Genomic DNA, 21,177 nt, shown 5'->3' on the forward strand with positions numbered 1-21,177 from the left:
TTCACTGGACTCCAACGGTCTCCACAGCCACCAGATCTCAGTCCAGTAGAGCAGCTTTGGGATGTGGTGGAACGGGAGATTCTCATCATGGATGCAGCCGACAAACCTGCAGCAACTGTGTGATGCTGTCATGTCAATATGGAGAAAACCTCTGAGGAAGGTTTCCACCACCTGCTTCCATTTATCACACCAGGAACTAAGGCAGTTCTGGAGGAAAAGGGTCTTAAAAGTCATCAGTTGTTTTATTAAAGTATTTAAAACCACAAATAAAACCCGTGTGCTACAGTCTGTTTCAGAAAAAAAAAGCAGACGGTAAAATGAGACAAATTAGAAGAAAAAAAACAACTAAAAAAATACTACAACATGTACATGAGCAGAAGGCTGTAAACGGCCTGAAAAGAGGCGCACTGAGGAAGAGCATTACTTCATATGTACAGAGAAGATGATGGCCATTGCATTTCCCTTTGAATTCTTAAAATGATGTCAGCTTACAGCCCAAACTAGAACTGGAGGAAAACGAGTTGCTAAAAATGAATTAAAACGAGTCCCGTAAGGCTAAAGGAAGTCCACAGATCCACAGTTGAAACTGAATCTTCCATTCACAGACCCGGTGCCTGGATTTTGGGGTCCTGGCTGCAGAAGCGGGCCTGCAGCTCCAACGCCACGCTCCTCATCAAGTCTCCCAGCTGATAGTGAATATCAATGAGCTGCTGCGGCGAGCAGCGGCTGAGCTCCAGCGGCGTCGCCCTGCAGGTCAGAGCCTCCACTGCTGACGACAGCCCGTCCGGCCTCTGCTCTCCGTCGGGGATCTGGGTCGTCGAGGTGGTCCGCTCCGGTTTCAGGTCTGTAGGCCCGGGCTCGTCCACCAGCTCTGTGGCTGCAAACACAAACACGTTCATGCACTCATCTCTGCAGAAATACAGACTATAACTTCAGTTTGGTTCGGTTTACACACCGAGCGTCTCTCCTGAGGTCTTCTCCTCCTCCTCCTCCTCTTCCTCCTCTGGGGCTTGAGGAGCTCCGGTCTCCTCCTGCTCCGAGGTCATCATCTCCGTTTCATCGAAGCTCTTCAGCTCATCTCCTCCTCGTCCTTTCCTCTGCAGGATCACGGCTCAGACGTTAAACACCAACTCCAACGAGCTGCGTTGGCATCGTGAGCCGAGACTTACCTGCTGCTCGTAGATGGCCAGAGCATTCTGCACGTTGGTCATCTTCGGTGGGCAAATGGGCAGAGTCCTGACCTCGGTGGGGGTCAGAGCGCTGAGGTCGCCCACCGTCTTGATGTTTCTGGCTCGAATGAGCTGCCCGAAACCACGAGACCTGCGAGGAAGAACAGAGGAGACGATGAGACGAAGAGGAACGCCAGCATCTTCGTTTGTGAAGAGAAGTTCTCACCACATGGAGGAGGCGATTTGAGGCAGCACCGCCTCCACAGGAGCGGAGCAGCCAACCAGGGACGGGTAGATACAGTATTTGGGGATGGCACGAGGCTCCTGACTCGTCTCAGCAATCTAGGGAAAATATTAATAATAATTTTAGTTAAATATAATTGTCTAGAAATGTTTCCACCATCTTCTAGTTTAGTTATTAGACAAAGCTTTCTTTTGGCAAGAGAGTCAAGAAAATAAGGCGTCCGTTTACCCCGACGTCTTTAAATAAGGCGCCTGTTTACCCTGGCGTGGGGTCCGTTTACCCCGACGCCTTTAAATAAGGCGTCCGTTTACCCCGACGTCTTTAAATAAGGCGCCTGTTTACCCTGACGTGGCGTCCGTTTACCCCGACGCCTTTAAATAAGGCGTCCGTTTACCCCGACGTCTTTAAATAAGGCGCCTGTTTACCCTGACGTGGCGTCCGTTTACCCCGACGCCTTTAAATAAGGCGTCCGTTTACCCCGACGTCTTTAAATAAGGCGCCTGTTTACCCTGTCGTGGCGTCCGTTTACCCCGACGCCTTTAAATAAGGCGCCCGTTTACCCTGACGTGGCGTCCGTTTACCCCGACGCCTTTAAATAAGTCGTCCGTTTACCCCGACGCCTTTAAATAAGTCGTCCGTTTACCCCGACGTCTTTAAATAAGGCGTCCGTTTACCCCGACGTCTTTAAATAAGGCGTCCGTTTACCCCGACGTCTTTAGATAAGGCGACCGTTTACCCCAAGCAGCAACCTCCACCGGTAAAATGTGAAGCCTATGCGGAAGTGCAAAAAAATTGCAGTTCCCCCCTCATCCACTAGGGGCTCCAAAACGGAGCGAATCCCCATTGACTCCCATGTTAGAAAGACCAACTTCACAGCAGAAATAAACATGTTTAAAGCCTGGTACAAAAATCCATTTTAGGATTAATAGGTCAAGTTGACCTTGATGACAACTTTGAGGGGGGTGAATTTTTTTCTAACTTCGGGGCTCCAGACTGCGACCAAATGGTCGCATTTTGTGACTAAAATGTGACAGAGTGAATTTTTCATCTACTCTAAAACGGTGACCAAAGATTTGCTGATCTTTTTCTTGTAGTAATAATTTAATTTATTTTGTCGCTAACAAACCTCTGCTCCCCTCTTCAGCCCAGTAGTTCACAGTAACGCGCAAATTAGCTGCTTGTTTGGCGACTTAAACTAACTTCAATAGGAGAAAAAGAGACGAACACCAACGAAGAAGACGACAGCCAATGTGCGTGTGAGCGGGTAAGACCGACCACTGTGATTGGCTTATGTGTGGAAAGAGGCGGGTCTTGGGGAAATTTATTATTCCTCAGTGTTGCCAACTTAGTGACTACAGGCAGCTTTTGATGGGTGTCAATCATCCACCCCCCACCTTCACAGTCCCCCTCTCAGCTCCACCTTTTTGCCAATTTTTGGATTTTCCGGAACTAACGACATGTGTGATGCTTCCAAGATGGCGACAGTGGGGCAGCCCAATGAGCTTCACTTTTGCTCTTCAGAAACCTACGGGTGATGTCACGAAGGCTCCGCCCATCTTTTACATACAGTCTATGGTTTACCCAGACGTGTTTAAAGGAAGTTTTGGGTAATAAACTTAACTTGAATTTATAAAGGAAAAAAGTAAATAAATAAAAAGAAGCTTAAGACCTACCTTTTTAGCTTGGCTTTTAACTAAATTTATTTGATCTTAATTTATTTTAGATTATTTTATGTTCATGTTATTTTATTTTCATTTTATTCAACTGTACTATTTATTTATTTACTTATTTATTCATTCATTTACTTATTTATTCATTCTTAAGCTGTTCTTATTGTTTCTTAAGGTTGTTTAATTTTAACTCCAGTGTTTTCCTCATGGGGATCCTCCATGCCGGGGGGATTTGCCTGCTCGGTCTGGGGGCTGCTGTCGTGGTGATTGCACCTATCGGGGTGGCTGGGGCCCTGCAGTGCGGCCTTTTGGCTGTGGTGTGGGCCCCGGTCTGTTCTGGTGGGGGTGGTTGCCGCTGTTTGACATGGGTGGATGGGTGTGTGCGTGCAGCCGTGTGAAATATTTTGGTGAGTGTTTCTATTGTTATGTATTCCTACTTTGTTTTGTTTTATATGCATAAATGTTTTTAATCATGTAAAGCACTTTGTGTTGCCTGTGGCATGAAAGGTGCTTTATAAATAAAGTTTGATTTGAGTTTGATTTGATGTTGCAATGTTACCATGGAAACCAGGAACATTAGGCAAGCAGCATTAGAACCAGAACTAGAACTCTCTGCTGATCTAGTACTGAAAGCTGATGACTTCTTGTAGCTCACCTAATCGACTCCAGCTGGGAATCTTTTCGTGAGGCTGTGTGATTTGGGAATATTTTATCAGTGTCTGGAATGACTACTCTCCTGATGAAAAACACATAACGTACCAGACACTTCTTGGAGCTCTTGTAACCTGAACTGTGCAGATTTCTGGGACTCAGCGATTTTAGGATGCTCTTCGTTGGGGTTGTATTGAGCTGAAAGAAGAAGAAGAAGAAGGTCAGAAATTCATTCAATTCCTCTGAGGAACCTGATCGCTGGCTTCATCCGTACCTTCGGCTGTGGGATGCTGCTGGTTTTGGGTTGTTTGGGGGAGCTGGTTTTGACGGACAGGCTGCGACGGTCGATGTCATCCGCTATCTCCTGACGCTGGATCGGACTGGCAAAGGAGACGCGGCGGGACTGCAATGACAAACCAAGAGAATTGAGTCAGAAATGGTGGCATCTGCTCCTTGGATCTGAAACTAGGAATGTTCTGGACTTACTTTGACCAGAGGGGAGGTAGTCTCCACCTCCAGCTGCCTCTTCTGGGCCTTCTTCAGGATGCTGGAGGAGGGTGAAGCCGAGGGAGACCAGGTTCCTTTGGTCCGTCCATCGCTGGGGCTTTGCCCGACCTCCAGCCCCGTTGAGGCCACCTGATCCATAAGCTTCACTGGAGATACTTGGATCGGAGGTTCTGAGGACCCAGGAGCAGCTTCTGTTTGCTTAGCGTCATCCTCCATTGTTTTATTGTCTTCTTCATCCTCCTGTAGAGCTGCAGTGTCTTCCTCAGCTCTGAAATCTGGAAGCTGCTCTCCGGAGTCTTGTGGAAGCTTCATCCCGTCCTCTTCAGCTGTATCCTCCTCTGGAACTTCTTGATGGTCCGAATCAGATTCCAGAGTCCGTTTTTCTGTGACCACATTCTCGTCTTTGTCCTCCGACGGCTTTGAGACTTCCGGTGTCTCTGTGGTCTCATTGAGAGGCGCCGTGGAGTCCCCAGCAGACGGACACCAGTCCTGACCTGCTTCTGGTTTTTCCACATTTGTTTTAGTGTGTCTTTGCTCTGTGTTGCTTGGCGACTCGTCGCCCTGATGCCTCTCCAAGGAAACAACAGCGTTTCTTTCTTCCTCCACATTTCCAGAAACTTCCTGCGACTCTCCCAAGTCTCTGGTTTCTGACGACTCCTCTAAGCTCTGACTTTCAGCCTTCTGGGAAGCATCATTCGTCTGAGATCCATGTGGACTCTGCAGAGACAACCGAGGCTTCCTTCCTCTTCTTTTGGGAATGATGGAAATCCCTTGGACTTCGGAGGATTCAGACTCCGAGGACTCCACGGCAGCTGCTGATGCCAGGGAGGATCCTCGTCTAGAATATCTACCTCGACCTTTGGGGGACTCTGATCCGGAAACATCTAAAGACTGTGATGCATTGGGGGTCGTGCTGGGACTGGATCTTGACAGCTCCTCTTGGACCTTGCTTCTCCTGGTTCTGCCTCCAGATCCAGCCTCAGTCTGACCGAGGACCGGAGTTGAAGACTGGGACCGTCTCCGCAGCCCAACAGCCTCCGTGTTGTGCTCAGACTCTGTTGCCTCAGAGGGAGTTTTGCTTCGCCTGGATCTACGTGTTGTCTGGCTGTCAGAAGCCGGTGTGGTCTGAGAGTCCTCCCGGCTGATGTTCTCATCGTCCGCTTCCATGGCAACATCTTTATCTTTAATTGTCTCACTCTGCACTTTGTTCGTCGATCCATCTTTGGACTCGGCTAGAGCGGACATGTCCAACTGAGGGCTGTTTTGTTGGGGCATGTCTTCAGTTTGTGAAGAAGCTTGGACGTCTTGCTCATCCTTCGGCTTTTTGTCTTCTTCCTTCTTTTCTTCAGCCTCGGTCTCCTGGGATTTGCTTCCAGTTTGAGGAGAAGGTGTGACGGTCTTAGAGGCTCCGCCCTCCTGTCTGGACGTGTGTTTCTCTTCCATTTCCAGCGCTGATTTACGTGGTCGACCGCGTCTCCTTGGCGACTGACTCTCGCTGTCAGACTGTGTGTCGGACTTAAAGTCTGTCTGGCTGTTTTCCCGGTCACTGGTGCTTCTCCGCTTCCGTTCGGGTTTGTCCAGAAAGTCCTCCAAACTGCTGAACAGTTTCATCTTCTTCCGAGGTCTTCCCTGAGAACTAGTTTGGCTTGACTCGCTCGAGTTTCTGGATCTGGATCGGAGCCGGTCCCTGCCGGCGCTCTCCTCGGCGGCCAGCAGACTCCTCGTGTTTGGCCGACTCTGCGGCGTCTTTGCGGATTCGTTTTTGGGATCTTCCCCAGAGCGTCTCTGTTTGAGCTGCCTGTACTTCTCTTGCCGGTCTTCAGGATCCTCTCCTGGGAGAAGCGGTCGGACTCTTTGGCGTCCGGACCGTCTGGGCTCATCTGGAGAAGACTGGGAAGCCTCCATGGCTGGCTCAGATTCCTCTCCCCGTGCGGTAGGTTTCTCTCCCAGCGGCGCAGTGTTGGGCTTCTCCTCCGCTCCCGCCTGCGTGTCGGGAATGACGTCTTCCTCCTCCATCGATTCAGTCGGCAGCTTCTCGATCAGCCGTACGGGCTCGCTTTTCGTCGAGTCTTTAGGCCTTCGGGGGGACTCGGGGGTCCCGCTCACAGGATGCTCTGGACTTGTTTTTTTTATCTGTGGAGAATCCTGAGAGTTTAGGCCACTGGGGGATGTCTTCTTGGCGTTCGATGGTTTTAGAAGAGGACCGGTGAAGGAGGATGAGCTGCTGGGGCTGGCGGGTTTTCCCTCAGTGTACGTCTCCAGGGTGATGAAGGACTGACGGCGACTGCTGGGCTTCTGAGGAGTCCCTGAAACCAGATCTGAAGATGTGGAGACGTTCGGACTGGTTCCGTCTTCTGCTCCCCCATCAGTCTTTGTATCCATGGAAACAGCTGCTACGTCGGGGTGTGTTTCCTCTTCTGGGACATTTGCGGTCTCAACGTCTTTCGGGCTGGCGTACTCCTGAGTGTCTTCATCCTTTCCCTCGTCTCTCTGAGTAACCTGAGAGGAACCAAACAGGAGATGTTACTGGTTATGACTGTTGGGAGTCTCCATGACAACAGTTTTTATTTCCTTACCTCATCCAGAGCCTGTTTGGGATCATCACTGGTCGGTTCAGTTGGAGTTTTGTCCCTGTGGGAAAAGCGTCTGTTATTTTTTGAGCAGAAGAGGGGCCGGTTCTGATTCAAACAGCAGAACTTACGATGTGTCGTCTTGGCTCTGGGTGAACTGGATGAACACAGACGTGTCCAAAGAGGCGTCCAGGTTGTTGTACATGGCGGGAATGTCCACCCTGCGGACAGGAAAGGCTCAGCATCACACAGCTGAACCGGTCGGAACAGGAACGACACCAGAACAGAAAAAAGTTCTGACCTTTTAGTTCTTTTCACCTCCTTCTGGTGCTCGGTCAGAACCCGCTCCTTCGTCTCAGGAGGGATGAAGACGAAGTCGATGGAAGCCTCTTCCTCCAGGATCTCCCGACGAGGTGGTTTAGGAGAACTGAAGTCCAGCTTAGTCTGCAGAGATAAAAATGGAAACTGGATCAGTATGAAAGTCTGGAACTGGAAGGAGGAAGAATCCAAAAGGTCTGACAGGAGAAAAAAGATTTAAATAAACGTGGCATTGTTGTTGGTCCCAGGTGGGCTGGTCGAGTATTTCACAGACCGTGTTGAATCTATGAAACCAACAATTAAGGCAGTTCTGAAGGAAAAAGTCCAATCCTGTACAAGGAGGACCTGAAAGTGGACGGAGTCTCTTTTTTCTGCCTCCTGTCTGATATGACTCCTTGAATGAGTGATGAGTGATGAACTGTGCTACAGTAGAAAGTAAAAGTAAACCTGAGCAGGTAAATATCTCATGATGATGATGAACACCTCTATCAATGGTCAGAGTCAGGAGGATCCAGGGGTAGCCCCACATTCACCTTAGAAACACCATGAGGACCCAGAAAGAAGTGAAGCCCAAGCTAGGATATGATAGGAAGAGTGAATCCTTCACTATAAACCTCCTTCATCTCCATGGAAACCAGCAGGACCTTCATGATTCGTTTCAAAGGCAGAGTCGTAGAAGAACACAGCAGAGGTTTCAGAGCTGGAATCAAACTTTTCACCACACACAGCAACAGTAAGACCTGGTTTCTGGTTCTGGCTGCTAGCTCCAGTTTCTGTCCCACCGTGATGAGACAGACGTCTCTGGAACCAGCAGAGTCTCTGCTTTCACACGACTCCTGGTTTTCTTACATTCCCATAGAACTGCTGGGGTTTGAACTGTGTGTGGTTTGGATGTCGATGCTTGGTGGAGTCTTTTAGCTGAGTTTCTCTCTGCCATGATGCTATGCTACATGTTAGCATTGCTGCTTCCCTTGTAAAGGCGGCTTTGTCTAGAAGAGGTTAAACTCACATCTTAAAATAAAAGGTCAAAAGAAATATTTATGAATTTATACCCAGACAAATCCTAATTTTATCCCACTGAACCAGACGATAAATTCAGAGTTGGAACTTATTCGTTTAGTCACAAATAAAGTGAATAAAAATTATATCTCGCCCAGGATATTATCTTTATTACATTTGGGAAGATAGAAACTGCATTGTTAACCTTCGGCCAATCAATAAATTAAAATGATTTTAACATAGTAAATATCGAACATTATCTGCAGGAGCTTCCTACGACGGAGGATAAAACAGCAGGTTTATGCTGAGACAGACTGAATCTGTATCTGAACCTGGTCCGGGAGCCAGGGATGCTTTTAAAAACTGGCCTGCATCAGGAAAACCTCCATCTGGTCCAGAGTGTGAGCAGAAGAAAAATACAGATGTCAGGTTGAAGTTGGCTGTGTTAACGAGAGAAAAGCCCAAAAAGCTGCAGCAAACTCGTGTTTAGGAGTTCTGGACGAGAATGCTGCCATCCATCACCGATGGAGATACAGGAGATGTAAATACTGCTGAACTATGGGAGAAACAGAACAATCTCTGAAAGGACATCACAGGAAATCACAGACCATCGGTTTTAAGGCAAATGATCTGCCATAGTGGTCCCCAAGAGCAAAGCATTTCAAAGCAGGTGCACCAGAAAAGGTCGGTAGGTGGTTAATATCCAATCTGTATGTGATCTTAAACAGGACCTGGTCCGATGTGGACTGGATCCAGTAATAAAATAAATATTAGCCTTATTTGCATTTTTATTAATAGAATAAAGATTTTACAAATCAAACTATTTTAATGAATCTACATGTAAAATAATTTATTCCAGGTTTGAGTGTTAAGTCTGAGTTTTTCAGCAGGACCTGGTCTAATGTGGGTTGTGGACATCTGTGAATGTGTCCTCCATCCACGCTCAGCGTAGCAGTTTAAAACATGCTGATTGTCTTGTTTAAATGACAGCATGTCATTTCTGACTCAACGTCAGGGTCAGGGTCCTGCAGGGTTTGGATGTTTCTCCTGCAGCACCTGAATCAGACGAATGGGTGAACATGATTGGGCAGAACTTGGCAACAAGCTGTGGAATCAGGTGTGTTGCATCAGGGAGACGTTTGATGGTGAAATGAGAGACGGGTCGGAGCGTAACGAGGGCTCTGCTCCGTTTCCTGGTCTGTCTTTGTTCCAGGTTGGAGTACAGCTGCTCCTCCGTAGAAGTCAGCCAAGAAGCATCGGCGTAGAATGCTTCCTGTTGCCTTCCATGCGTCATGGATGCATCCGACAAATCTGCAGCGACTGTGTGATGCTGTCACGTCAAGATGCAGCAAAATGTCTGAGGAATGTTTCTCCTGTTCAATCTATACCACCAGGAAACGCCGTCTGGCTTTGAACTTACGGAAACCGGTTTGGAGGTTTTCATGGAGCTCAGCTCGGCAGTTTTTCCCAGCAGCGACTCCCTCTTCCCAGCAGAGGAAATGGGCATCCCGCTGAGCTTCGTCTCCAGCTCCGAACTCTCGCTCTGGACACAGAAAGCGAATATAGTGAAAACTGGGAGCATGAAAACGTAAAAGCAAAGCAGGAAATTTACTGAAACTTACTGAGTACTGTTCGCTCAGCTCGCCTGGAACGCCGACGGCCTGGAAGCCGGGAAGGATGATGGGAATCTTCTGTTTGACCTGGCTCAGAACCAGCCTGCACCAGGAACACAAGCGTCAGCGTCTGTCGCCTAGCAACAGAACTGGAGGCAAACATTACAAATCTTCACCTGATCTCCTCGGGGTACGTCAGGCTGACGGCGTTGCCGAAGGTGGCGTTCCAGAACTGTGTGACCGCCGAGCGCAGATGCTTGTTTCTGTGAGGAAACAGCACGCAGAGCAGCGGCTCCATCAGCGCCAGCAGCTCGTCGTTGAAGGCCAGCGTGGAGCGCGTCTGCAGGCAGCTGAGGACGTCGCCCAGAAGCTTCTCCAGCTGCAGCACAACCACGGGTTACGGCTAAGAAGGCCTCCGACTCAAACCGGGAAAAGCTGGTAAACGTGACCGAAAACTGACCTTCTCCTGCAGCGAGGAGCTGAATCTGGACGTCTCGCTGGCGGCGTGTTTGTAGAGCAGCGTCAGAGGTCGGACCAGAACCGTCAGGACCTCCTGGACGGCGCTGTTCAGGACCAGGTTGGAGAAGAGAGCCATTAGGATGGAGAGCAGAGCTGAGCCCGTGGCCTCAGAATGAGCGTCCGGGGCCTCCAGATACACCTGGAAACAGTCCACCAGCAGGGACTGGAAGGTGACCAGGTTCCCCAGGGCCTTGTTCCGCTTCCGGGCCCAGTTTACAGGAGTGTGAGGAGCTGCAAGGAAGCAGGTTTGTTTTAAATTACGGATGAAATCCCAGCAGAAGCGACCCAGTCAGAGCAGAGAAACCCAAGTTCTTACATTTCAGCTTTTGCTGGGAGTGCGGCGTGTACGGAGAGAAGTCCACGCAGTCCACCATGACATGCAGGAAACCGGAGACGGCGTTCAGCGTCGCAGGAACCTGCAGGATCACAGACGTCATCCGACTTTCCCGTCACATTCCAGGATTCCAGATACATTTTTCAGCATACGTTTCTTAAAAATCATCCTTAAATTTAATATTTTAAAACTTTATAAAAACTAATAAACACATAAGTGTTAGTTTTCTTAAGTCTAAATTTGTTTTTTTAATTTATGCTGCAAATGCCTTCAACATTTAATCGTAATTATTCACACTGTTACGCGCAAAACGAAAGGACAAAAAGTACCACAATACGAAGAAAAGGTGAAAAACTTTTGTTTTAAAAACTCTTATTTGTAGAAAACAAACTGCTTTAACAGCCGTATGCAGGAGGTCAAATAGCTACGACGTCACCACGTTAGCAACGCTGCACGTTACCGACTTTTTCTGCACTTCCGTACAGTCGGTCAGAAACAGAGGTGCACTTCAAAAACATGAACGTGTCATTTCGAGCCCGGCGGTCTGAGCTCCTGAACTCACCGCCAGCACCTCCCGGTCCACCGCCGCCACCATCTTCGCGCAGAGCTCCTCGCAGCAGACGTTCTCCTCAGCCGTCACCACCAGAGCGGAGCAGCGGGCGAACACCTTGTAGAGCTTGGACCATGACGACAGCATCGCCTTCTGGGACGCCTGAACGAAACAAAGCGGTGAGAATCAGAGGCGACGGTTCGGGTCTAAGAGGCTCTCCGGATCCGTGCGACATTCAGACCTGAGGGAGCGACGAGCCGCGGAGGAGGTGCGTGACGGGGAACATCAGAGCCGAGTGCACAGCGCTGAAGTTGTGCTCCAGAGAGTCGCCCTGGTTCACCTCGTTGGACTGAAAACAAACCAGAGACGAGAAATGTTGTCAGGTTTACGGTGGACAGACTGAAGGGACAAAGAAAGAAAAAAGGAAATAAGTCAGTCTGGCAAACTAAAATAAAAAGGATTTCAAATAAAGTCTGACATCAGGAAATAATAAATTATTAATTAAACGACAAGCTGGGAAGTAATATTATAATTTAAAAAAAATTCTGATGCAGGGAATTTTCTTTTAAATAAAAAGGAAAAAATATATCTGGGAAATATTAAGCTATTTATTAAAAAAAATAATAAAAATAAGGAAATAAAATAAAAGAAAAAAAAAAGAAAAAAAAGAAAAATTTAAAACGCAGGGAAATAAATTCTCAAATTTTAAAGATTTTTTAAGAAGGCCAGGAAATAAAAAATATAAAAAAATAAAGATAAAGCCAGAAAAAAAAGTTGAGATGGAAAATAAAATTATTAAAAAGAATAAACCTGAAGTTGGAAAGTAAAAAATTTACAAAAGATAAAAGTTTGAAGCTCAGAAACTAAAAAAAAAAAATGAAGGAAAAAGAAGGGGAAAAAAGTATGAACCTGGGAATTTAATCATTAATAAAATAAAATAAAAAATAAAAAGCTGATGTTCTGTGTGGATTAAGTGGCAGTTTTCTCTGAAGCAGCTTGTTTGTTTGTCCATTTTTCATCGTGGATGATCGAAGGACGACTCCAGTAAACGTGTCACACCCCCAGTTCTACAAAAACTAGTAAATATTTACAGTTTAGATGCTTGTTCATCTCCAGATTCCTTCAACGTGGACCTGTGTGGTGTCAGAGATCCGTCTACGTTGTCCAGCAAAGATATAATCTTTAGATCAGAGAAATATCCGTCAGGTCAGCTCCTGACATCTGGATCCAGCTGCTGCTTCAGACCAGCAGATGCCAAGCACACTTCCTGGTGTGTGGACCAGCTGGGATTAGGACCCGGCATCGTTTCTGTTCCTGGAAATACCGCGTGTTGCTATGTGTGATTGGTGGAAACCTAAAACCCCACCTGTGTGATGGTGTCGGTGAGCGGACCGACTATCAAGCTCCACATCCTCCACAGCTGCTCCTTGTCCTGCAGAGACCCGGCGCTGCGGCCGACGGCGCCCAGGACCGCCTCCGCAAACGCCAAAGGGGAGGCGGGCCCTGACAGGCCGCAACCCACCAGCGTATGGAGACAGTGGAAGAACCTGCAGAGACCAGAGGATGAAGAAACCCGAACATCACCTGCAGTTTTTAACCATGACCAGAGCTTGTGGCTGGTGGTGCCAAACCCACCTCTCATCCTGCAGGTAAGCCGGCAGCATGCTGCTGTTGAAGAGGAGGAGGATGAGGAACAGAGCCGGAGTTCCCTGAAGAAGAAAACAGGAAGTTTAACCTGCGTTCTTCAGACACAAGCACAGGAAACAAACAGGAACAGGAAACGCTCACATTCAGCACGTCCATCTTTCCCACTTGGTAGGAAGCAGAACCCAGAACTCTCTGAGGGATTCCCTTCACGGTGGCCTCAAACAGGAGCTGAGGAAGAGATCCGTCACATTTCAGGACGTAAAAAACAGAATTCACCTCCGACAATCGCAGCTGGTCTGGTTCGTGTTGGATAACGTACCAGAACTCTGTCTGCAGGCAGAACCTCTGAGGAGACGATGCTCTGCAGAGCCTGAAGCATCAGAGTCAGAACTTCACAGCCCTGCCGGTCCTTCTTACCACCTGCTGACAGACAGACAGACGTCAGCTCATGCCACCGTCCCGGGGGGGGACCAGGAAGTAGAAAAGGAGAAACAGTAGGAGAAGTAGAAAAAGAAGAATTGAGATGTAAAAGAAGTAGTCGTACTAGAAGTGGTGGTAGAAAGAAGAAGATGTAAAAGTAGAATTAGTAGAAATCATAGAAGAGTTGACTAAGCAGATGAAGTAGAAGTATAAGTAGAATTGGTAGAAGATAATGTAGAAGACCAAGAAATAGAAGAAGAGGCAGTAGAAGAAAAAAAGAAAAGACCAAGAAAAAAGTAGTATAAGATCAGAAAAGGTAGTAATAGAAGCAGTAAAAAAGCAGCAATAGTAGTAGAAGATGAAAAAGTCTGGGACAAATAAGTAAAAGAAGTAGTTGAGGATGCAGCGGTAGACGACAGAAAAAACTAAGAAAAAGAAGCAGTAGAGGAAAAGGAAGAAGTAGTAGAAGAAAAGACACTCCAAGAAGAAAAAGTAGTAGAAGTAGCAAAAGTAAAGGAAATAGAAGTTGAAGATGTATCAGAAGAAACAGAAGTAAGAATGTAGTAGAAGTTGTAGAAAGTAGACATGAAATAGAAGTAGAAGTGGTAGTAGAAAAAAGCAGAAGAAATAGAAGAGGTTGAAAACAAAAGAAAAATAGAAGTAGTAGTAGAAGAAAAAACTAGGAAAGCCTAGAAAAAAAACAGTAGTACAAGAAGCAGTAGAGGTAATAATAGAAGCAGTAGAAGGAGGACTTTAGGAAGAATAATAGAAGTTGAAAATATAGTAGAAAAAAAAAAACAACCAAAAATAAAAAGAAACAGTAGAAAAGTAGTCATAGTAGTTGAAGTAGTAATTAGAAGTAATAGTTGTTGAAGGAGTGGAAGAAGAAGTAGAAGAAAAGACAACGAAGGAGAAGACAAAAAGAAAATAGACCATGAAGAGGATCTTCATCATCGGGGAGGAACCCCTCAGAGTTTCATCTCTTCACAGCGGACCCAGATCCCAGACCACCAGAACCTGAAGCCTCAGACTTAAACTGATGATAACTGTGGGAGTGGGTCGGGCAGGAGAGGAGGGCGGGGTCTCTCCGGTCCTCCTCCCAGCTCACAGAACCTCCACCCAATCCGAGTCCTGTATGTGGAGCTGCTGGAACGGACCCACGACTCAAAGAGTCCGCCTGCTGAGCAGCAGCCACAGTTAGGTCCAGCAGTCTGGTTCTGGTTCTGATCAGAGCCCAAACGGGTGACAGTACCTTCCATCAGATTGGGTCATGAGCAGAACTCACCGGACTCGACGGTCAAGCTGACGAAGCGGACCAGATTTGTCCAGATGGCGGTCTGAAGAGGCTCTGAGAACAGATGAAGAAGAACCGTTTACATTCGTTCTGGGTTTATAAACCGGTTACATAATATTCCCAGAATCAGCACCAGGAAAACTAGTCCAGGATTTATTACTTCCAGGTTGAACTGCCGTAATTCCTGAGTACTGTTCTGTCCCAGAACTGCTCCTTAAAGCCTCCATCTGATCCAAAATGTTGCAGGTCATTTACTTACCTGGAGCATCTCTGCCCACGTGGACGAACCCGTCTCTGATGCTGGAGATGAGAACGGCGGCGTGTTTGGTGAAGGACGAAGACCCGGAGAGGAGCGGCTGCTTCAGCGGCTCTGCAGGCGGAGACAGGAGTTACTGAAACTGTGGCAGCAGCATCTCAGATTTATCAGCGGAGGAGGAAGCAGCATAAACAGGCGACGTGTGGTCCTGACCCACCCAGACTCAGCACCAGTTCGTTCTTTGCTGCCATGGCAACCACCTCCGGTCCCAGAAGGTAGTGCAGCAGCATCTCCAGGCCCAGCAGCTGGATGGAGGGGAAGGTGGAGGGAGCATGCATGCTGGAGTTCAGGCTAACCCGGGGAGTGTTGCTGGAGGTGTTGAAGCTCGAACTGCCTGCTGAAGAAGAACACGACACTTGCAGAATACTGGGTATTTAAAAAAAAAAAAAAGGATCAAAAGGTGGATGTGGATGCCTACCGGACTTTGGCGTGCTTGGTGCAATGGATCCGTTTTGAGTGATGGTTCGAGAAGGAGTGCCGGGGACCGAGGAGGAGTCTGATCCCATGGTGGTCTGGAGCAGAGGTACAGAAACCTGCAGAGACCAAGACATTTATACACATCCAGCTCTTTCCTGATGAAAGAAAAAACCTCCTGCAGAGGAAAATGAAGGAATCCCTGAACATTTCATCAGAAGATAAACCCGACCTGATCGAAATTGGATGACAGGTTGGACCCCAGCTGCACCACCAGGTACCACCACACCTCCACCTTGGTGAGGAGCAGCGCCTCCGTCCTGACGCTGATGGAGACCAGCGGCTGCATCAGGAGCTTCATCCGCTTGGCGCTGCACAGAATGTCTGAAAGAAAAATCTCATCATCTCGACTGAACGGATAACACCTGAGAGGGAGTCTGAGCGAATACCGAACTGACCTGGATTGAGAGCAAAGTTATCGATGAGGCTCTTCCAGGCGATGAAGGCGATCTTCTTGATGGTGGGAGACGAGCTGCGGAAGCCAAGTTCCTCCAGATGAAGCAGAGAGTTGATGAAGGGACCTCCTTTGTGCAGCAGCTGAGCAAGAAACACCTCAGTTTTACTACGTTACCAGGGAAACCCAGATTCTCTCATCTTCCGATTATTTCCTGGAGTGTCCCAACTGCACGGGAATTCCCACAACATCCCATTAACAACGTTCAATAAAGCTAGCTTGTGTTAGAAAAGCTAAAGCTCTGCTCAGAGATAACGGTTACCGTGACGATTTGTCATCCGATGGTGTCAAACTCAAGTTTCTCGAGGGTTCATGAAGTTTTTTTTTTTTCTGCTTCAGCACTCTGGATTCAGATAAACAGTCATTAAAGGGATTTAATATTTAGAGATTCACGTTATCCGAGTCAGGCGTGTTGAAGCAGAGAAACGTCCAAAACCTGCAGCTGAAGAGCCCTGATCATCTGATCTGGGAATAACGTGAAAAATGATTACAGCAAAAAAAGAAAATAAAAAATAAAAAAAGGGGGGGGGGGGGGGGGGATTTAATTTGATAACATAAAATAAAATATAAAAAACTTCAAACAATGAAGCTGCAAATCAGGAGAAAAAGCTGAATATTTCTCTGATCACGTGAACACGCTCGTTATTTTACCTGCGATCTGCTTATTTAATTAACGCATCAGCTACAGCTGAATTAATTAGTAATCACTGTTACAGACGACCTGCATCAGTGATGAAAAAACTTGGTGATTCAGTGAAAACATGAAAGGTAGCGATAGCAGCAAACAGGAGTAGATCCCTAGAAATGTCCTAACATGGAAATCCACCTGCAGACGACCCATCTGAGCTTTGTTCCTGCCTCGCGCCATCTTGATCTTCTCCAGCGGGAAGGTTGGCTTGTTTAGTCAGAAAATCACAACTGCAGCTGCTTCAGTCTCAGACCAGAATAATCTCATCAGTCTCTAATCATTTGTTTTTCCACAGCTTCCTCAGATCCGCCTCTTTTTAGGAGATCTTCGAGTTTTACAGATGCTTCAGGCTGGTCGGGAACAGCATGTCAACATCCAGATTTAGCTGTGCGCTGCATGTGTGACGTATGCAGAAATGATAAAAACAGACTATTGTAGAATAACACAGGAAGTGACGATTTTTTCAACCAATCAGTGGGTTGAAGCGTGTCAAGCTCCACCCCTTTGGCCCAGTTGGTTCGGGATGCCTCATTACCGTCAGGATTTACTATTAAACGAAACAGCAGTGAAAAGGACGACCTGCCCGCGATCATCAGGGACAGAAACGCATCAACACCGAGCGGCTTACCTTCCCCAGCAGCTTGATGAACAGCGGCCACAGCTTCAGGACGTTGGTCTCGTTCTTGGACATGAAGAGTTTCTGCAGCTCTGGGATCAGTTTCTGTGAGGACAGAAAATCCGTTACTTCCCGTCCGAGTTCGGGTGAAGGAAGGATGGCGGATCAGACAGGACGAGTCCTCACCGGCGACATCATGGGCTCGATGACGGCCGCCACCTGCGCCTGTTTGGCCAGCAGCAGAGGCATCCCCATCTCCATGGCGGCCGCGGCCCGCAGACGAACCTTGGACGCAGAGTGGACCACCAGCGGGACGACCAGCTTCGCCCACCGCACCGCTCCGTCGCCCATCTGGGCCGGAACCTGTTCCAGCATCCTGGAAAACAGCCGGGACCAGAAAGGATGAAGAAGATGGTAAACTCCTGCAAACCTAAGATACAGAGTCTGGAGTCTTTATTTCTCACTTTAAATCTGTTCAGAAACGATCGGACAAAAAACAACAAATAGAGGGGAAAAAAGGAATTAAACAAAATGTATAAAATACATGAATAAATCTTTAAGTTCTGTAATTTGGCCACATTTATTAAGTTTATATATTTTCACACGTTTAATTTAAATGGTAGTTTGTACAAAAACTAGTTTTAAAAGAAAATTAGCAGAAAAAACGTTTATATTCCTGAGCATCGTGTTTATTCTGATTTATTTCATCACTTACTATAAAAGGTTGAGTGGACGACAGACCATTTCATTGTCATGAGAATTAAAAATAAATTAATAATAATAAACAAACTATTTCTGATTAATTAATATTTGATAAAACAATAGTAAATAAAATTAGAAATTAAGTGTAAGCGGTTTGTAGCATGTAGCAGGCGTGAAGCTCCATCATCGTCTGCTGCAGCTTCACGAAGCTTCTAAACTTCCTCCGTCCATGTTCACCAACAACCGCTGCTGGTCAGCATCCATCAGCACAATCGTGAAGTTTTTACCTGATGACCACGTTCAAGGCTTCGTGCTCCATCACCACAGACTGGACGTCCTGTCGGGTCCAGACGCTCTCCAGAGAACTCAGCACCGTCGGGACCTGAGCAGCAGAACCAGCGGGAAAATTAAACCAGCTTTTCTCCTCGCTCACGTTTCCCTGAACACAACACGACTCCCGTTTCCCTGAACACAACACGACTCCCGTTTCCCTGAACACAACACGACTCCCGTTTCCCTGAACACAACACGACTCATGTTTCCCTGAACACAACACGACTCACGTTTCCCTGAACACAACACGACTCACGTTTTTGGCGACTACATCTGGAGAAAAGCTCTGCTTGGAGACGACCCACAGGGCTCTGGTGCAGGTGTTCTTGTCGGTGGAATTGGTCACCAGGGAGCAAAGAGCCAGCAGGATTTCGGCTGCAAAGACATCTGGAAGAGAGACAGAGGGATCAACGTGGCTGCAGGGGACGTCCCAGACAAGCACTGCTGGATGAAGAGCACCAACCAGAGAGTCCGGATACGATGTGGGAGTGATACACACAGAAGCCTAAAGCCTGCAGGGCGGCCTGGCTCAGCTCCGCGTTCGGGCTGCTGACGTGGGCCTGGAAAGGCGAGCGACACGTTAACCATCGCATGGCTTCGTGGACTCTTATTCAAACAGGATAAGAGAAGGAGACTCACCAGGATGGCTCTACCCAAACGGGAAAAGTGCTTTTCCACAGCGGGAAGAAACTGCCGTCCTTCCTCTCCGCTGAGCCGACTTCCAAACAGAAACAGAAATAATTCATCATTTTCCCGTTTACCTTTACTGGTTTTAGTTTAGTTCATTCATTCTCGGGACAAAAGCAAGAGATTATCCAGACACAAGACTGAAAAGAAGCAGAAAGGAGAAACTGCAGCAAAAGTTTTGTAAAACATCATCTGATTCTAAAGATTTCTTTATTTTTATTCATTCAGTCGGAAGCAAGGAAAACCCAGTTGTTCCAGCTGGAACTGGCCGGATCAGGTGACTTACTTAGCGATGGTGAGGTAGGCGTCCGTCTGCTCCGACTGTCCAGCAGCGCCGTCTTCCAGAGTCTCCAACAGAGGAAGGAAGCTGGAGGTGCTGGGAGGTCCAGCCGCCGCCATCATTCTTACTCACCTCCTACAGCACAGGAGGAGGCGTTAGAGGAGGAAATCTGGAAACAGGTGACTCAGAAAAGCAGAATTTATCTGGTTAAACTGTCCAACTGCTCCTTGGAAACAGGAAAACACATAAATAAATGTTCTATAATGACTTTAAACGCAGCAGTCTGTAGCGAACCCTTCCATCACTGGAAATACGGGGACAGAACATGTGACTGCTCATTCCTTATCAGAGCAAGTCTCTCAGACCTCACTGGGACCAGTGCTGACATGACCGTCTCCAAACATCATCCGATCCGCCCGGAGTTGGAGGGAAATGACCTCAGAGACAAACGTCACGCAGCTTCAGGGATTTAGGTGAGTTGTGATGTTTTCATTATTAAATTCTTCTTAATTGTCATAATGGTTGCATACGAACACAAACTGTTCTCATTTGTGGTTCCACGATGAACAAAGTACCAACCGTAACAGAGTAAAGATCCTCCCCCCTCTAAGACCTTGGTCTCCACCTGCATCTCCTCCAGGATCAAGGATATGAGGAGTTTTTCCAAGACAGAACCCACTGCATTCAAAATGCTAACAGCACTTTAGAGATGAACACATTTTGGAGAACAAAACAAACTTAAATCATATCAGACCCCCCCGTAGAACCAGCACCCAGTCTGGCTTCAGGAAGCATAAAGTCGGTAAACTGGACTAACGTGGATCATATGGTGAATTTGTGTTCATTTTATTATAACCGGACTATAATGAGCCTTAAAATAACTTTGTTGTTAATCGGTTCTGTAGAAATAAAGGAAAAAAAAAAACACGTTTCTGCTGTTGCTTCATCTCAGAGCAGAAAACTTTTTTTTTTTGGCAGATCTGTGGATCCTAAAGTAAACCTGAAGAGAGTCTAAACATAGTTTAGATCTACTGGTCTACAGTCTCCATTAACTGTACCGACTCATTTTTATCATTATTTGACTGATAAGCCCTTAAATGTCACACTGACCGCGGGAAGAAAAGTTGTTGTTCTTCAGTGTAATCACATTAAGATCAGAAAGTAACTGGACTGCCATCCAGACTGTTTATTCTCCAGCTTAGAAATGAGGTTTCTGTTTTTCAGTCCTAACTGTGACGGTTTTTCCTGCTTTATGTTGTGTTTAAGGCCTCCACGCAAACAAATCAAACGATATTGAGCATGTTAACATACCCCTGACCCTCCACCGACTCCACAGCTGCAGACGTGATAGAAAACGAGGTCATGTGTTTTAAAATGTGTGCGGACATGCTAGGAACAGATGTAAACACATGTCTGATCCGAACTCAGTAACGTTTACTGACCCAAAACCAGCATGTCCGCGTCCTACAGTAGAAACCGAGACTAAATCTAAACGCTTGTGTTGTGTTCAGGGACCAGAACTTGTCGCTGTTTCCCGAATCCTGCGGAGGAAACAGCGACAAGCTAACTAGCTAACCAGTTAGCCTCGCTAGCTACATTTGGAGATAACCGAGCTTTCAGCCCATCGTGACCCCGCAGCGCGCGCCAGCTGACCTGCCCGCCGCGAGGAGCAGAGACGCTCTCATTAAAAGACAAACTACGATGCTGATAAACAAGCAACGATCTTTAAAACGAAGGAACAGTCGCTGCTCGCGCCGCAGGCTGCACTGACTGCTCACCTCCGAGATGTCAGACAGAAATAGACCATCCAAGCCGGGAGGCGCACAGCTCAGTGCGGCTCGCTTCTGTCCACCTCACCGGCCACCAAGCTCCTCTTCTGGGCGTGTGCACCTGTGGATGCAGCCTTTAACGTCAAGGGCTTGTTCCTCCGTCTTCAGGTACGCCACTCGTTGTGCTGCTATGCCGCGAAATCTGCTGGCGCCAAACCACCACGCCGACGTACAAAATTACCTTTGACCCCATCACGTCACGCTCAGGACCGCCCACTTTACCTTTTTAGGAAAATAGTAGCAGATGTGCCCATAAACACAGTTAAACCGAACCTAAAACCGAACCTAAACAC

The 21,177-nt window shown here is 47.3% G+C and overlaps 1 protein-coding gene across 4 annotated transcripts; it reads right to left on the bottom strand.

The window, feature by feature from the left end:
* Positions 1–144: 144 nt before the first annotated feature.
* On the bottom strand, positions 145–21,046 carry rif1 (replication timing regulatory factor 1). 4 transcript variants are annotated; one of them, XM_042001700.1, is made up of 35 exons: positions 20,834–21,046; positions 19,062–19,190; positions 18,728–18,806; positions 18,552–18,648; positions 18,345–18,475; positions 18,043–18,137; positions 17,240–17,429; positions 17,066–17,158; positions 15,694–15,832; positions 15,468–15,619; positions 15,240–15,354; positions 14,979–15,155; positions 14,765–14,875; positions 14,497–14,559; positions 13,111–13,214; positions 12,933–13,019; positions 12,780–12,853; positions 12,511–12,691; positions 11,386–11,493; positions 11,157–11,306; positions 10,577–10,676; positions 10,202–10,491; positions 9,918–10,120; positions 9,751–9,844; positions 9,549–9,671; positions 7,113–7,255; positions 6,943–7,032; positions 6,818–6,872; positions 4,221–6,740; positions 4,009–4,137; positions 3,843–3,932; positions 1,396–1,511; positions 1,170–1,320; positions 956–1,097; positions 145–877 (listed from the first exon to the last, which is right to left on the bottom strand). In XM_042001700.1, the coding sequence occupies exons 2-35, from the start codon at positions 19,175–19,177 to the stop codon at positions 600–602; spliced, it is 6,786 nt and encodes a 2,261-aa protein (XP_041857634.1). In that variant the 5' UTR covers positions 19,178–19,190; positions 20,834–21,046; the 3' UTR covers positions 145–599. The 4 variants fall into 4 exon arrangements, with proteins under 4 accessions (XP_041857634.1, XP_041857635.1, XP_041857632.1 ...); XM_042001701.1 differs by having other exon boundaries at positions 13,111–13,211; positions 20,834–21,045; XM_042001698.1 differs by having other exon boundaries at positions 13,111–13,211; positions 14,979–15,158; positions 20,834–21,045.
* Between the last annotated feature and the right edge of the window lie 131 nt (positions 21,047–21,177).

Source organism: Melanotaenia boesemani, chromosome 12 (assembly GCF_017639745.1).
Source record: "Melanotaenia boesemani isolate fMelBoe1 chromosome 12, fMelBoe1.pri, whole genome shotgun sequence".
Lineage (NCBI taxonomy): Eukaryota > Metazoa > Chordata > Actinopteri > Atheriniformes > Melanotaeniidae > Melanotaenia > Melanotaenia boesemani.

Coding starts and splice junctions, on each gene's coding strand:
- rif1 (XM_042001697.1), bottom strand. CDS start 19,177: ATGATGGCGGCGGCTGGACCTCCCAGCACCTCCAGCTTCCTTCCTCTG. Junction 15,355..15,467: donor TGTCATCCAATTTCGATCAG/GTCGGGTTTATC, acceptor TGGTCTCTGCAG/GTTTCTGTACCTCTGCTCCA. Junction 10,492..10,576: donor CTCCCAGCAAAAGCTGAAAT/GTAAGAACTTGG, acceptor GCTTCCTTGCAG/CTCCTCACACTCCTGTAAAC.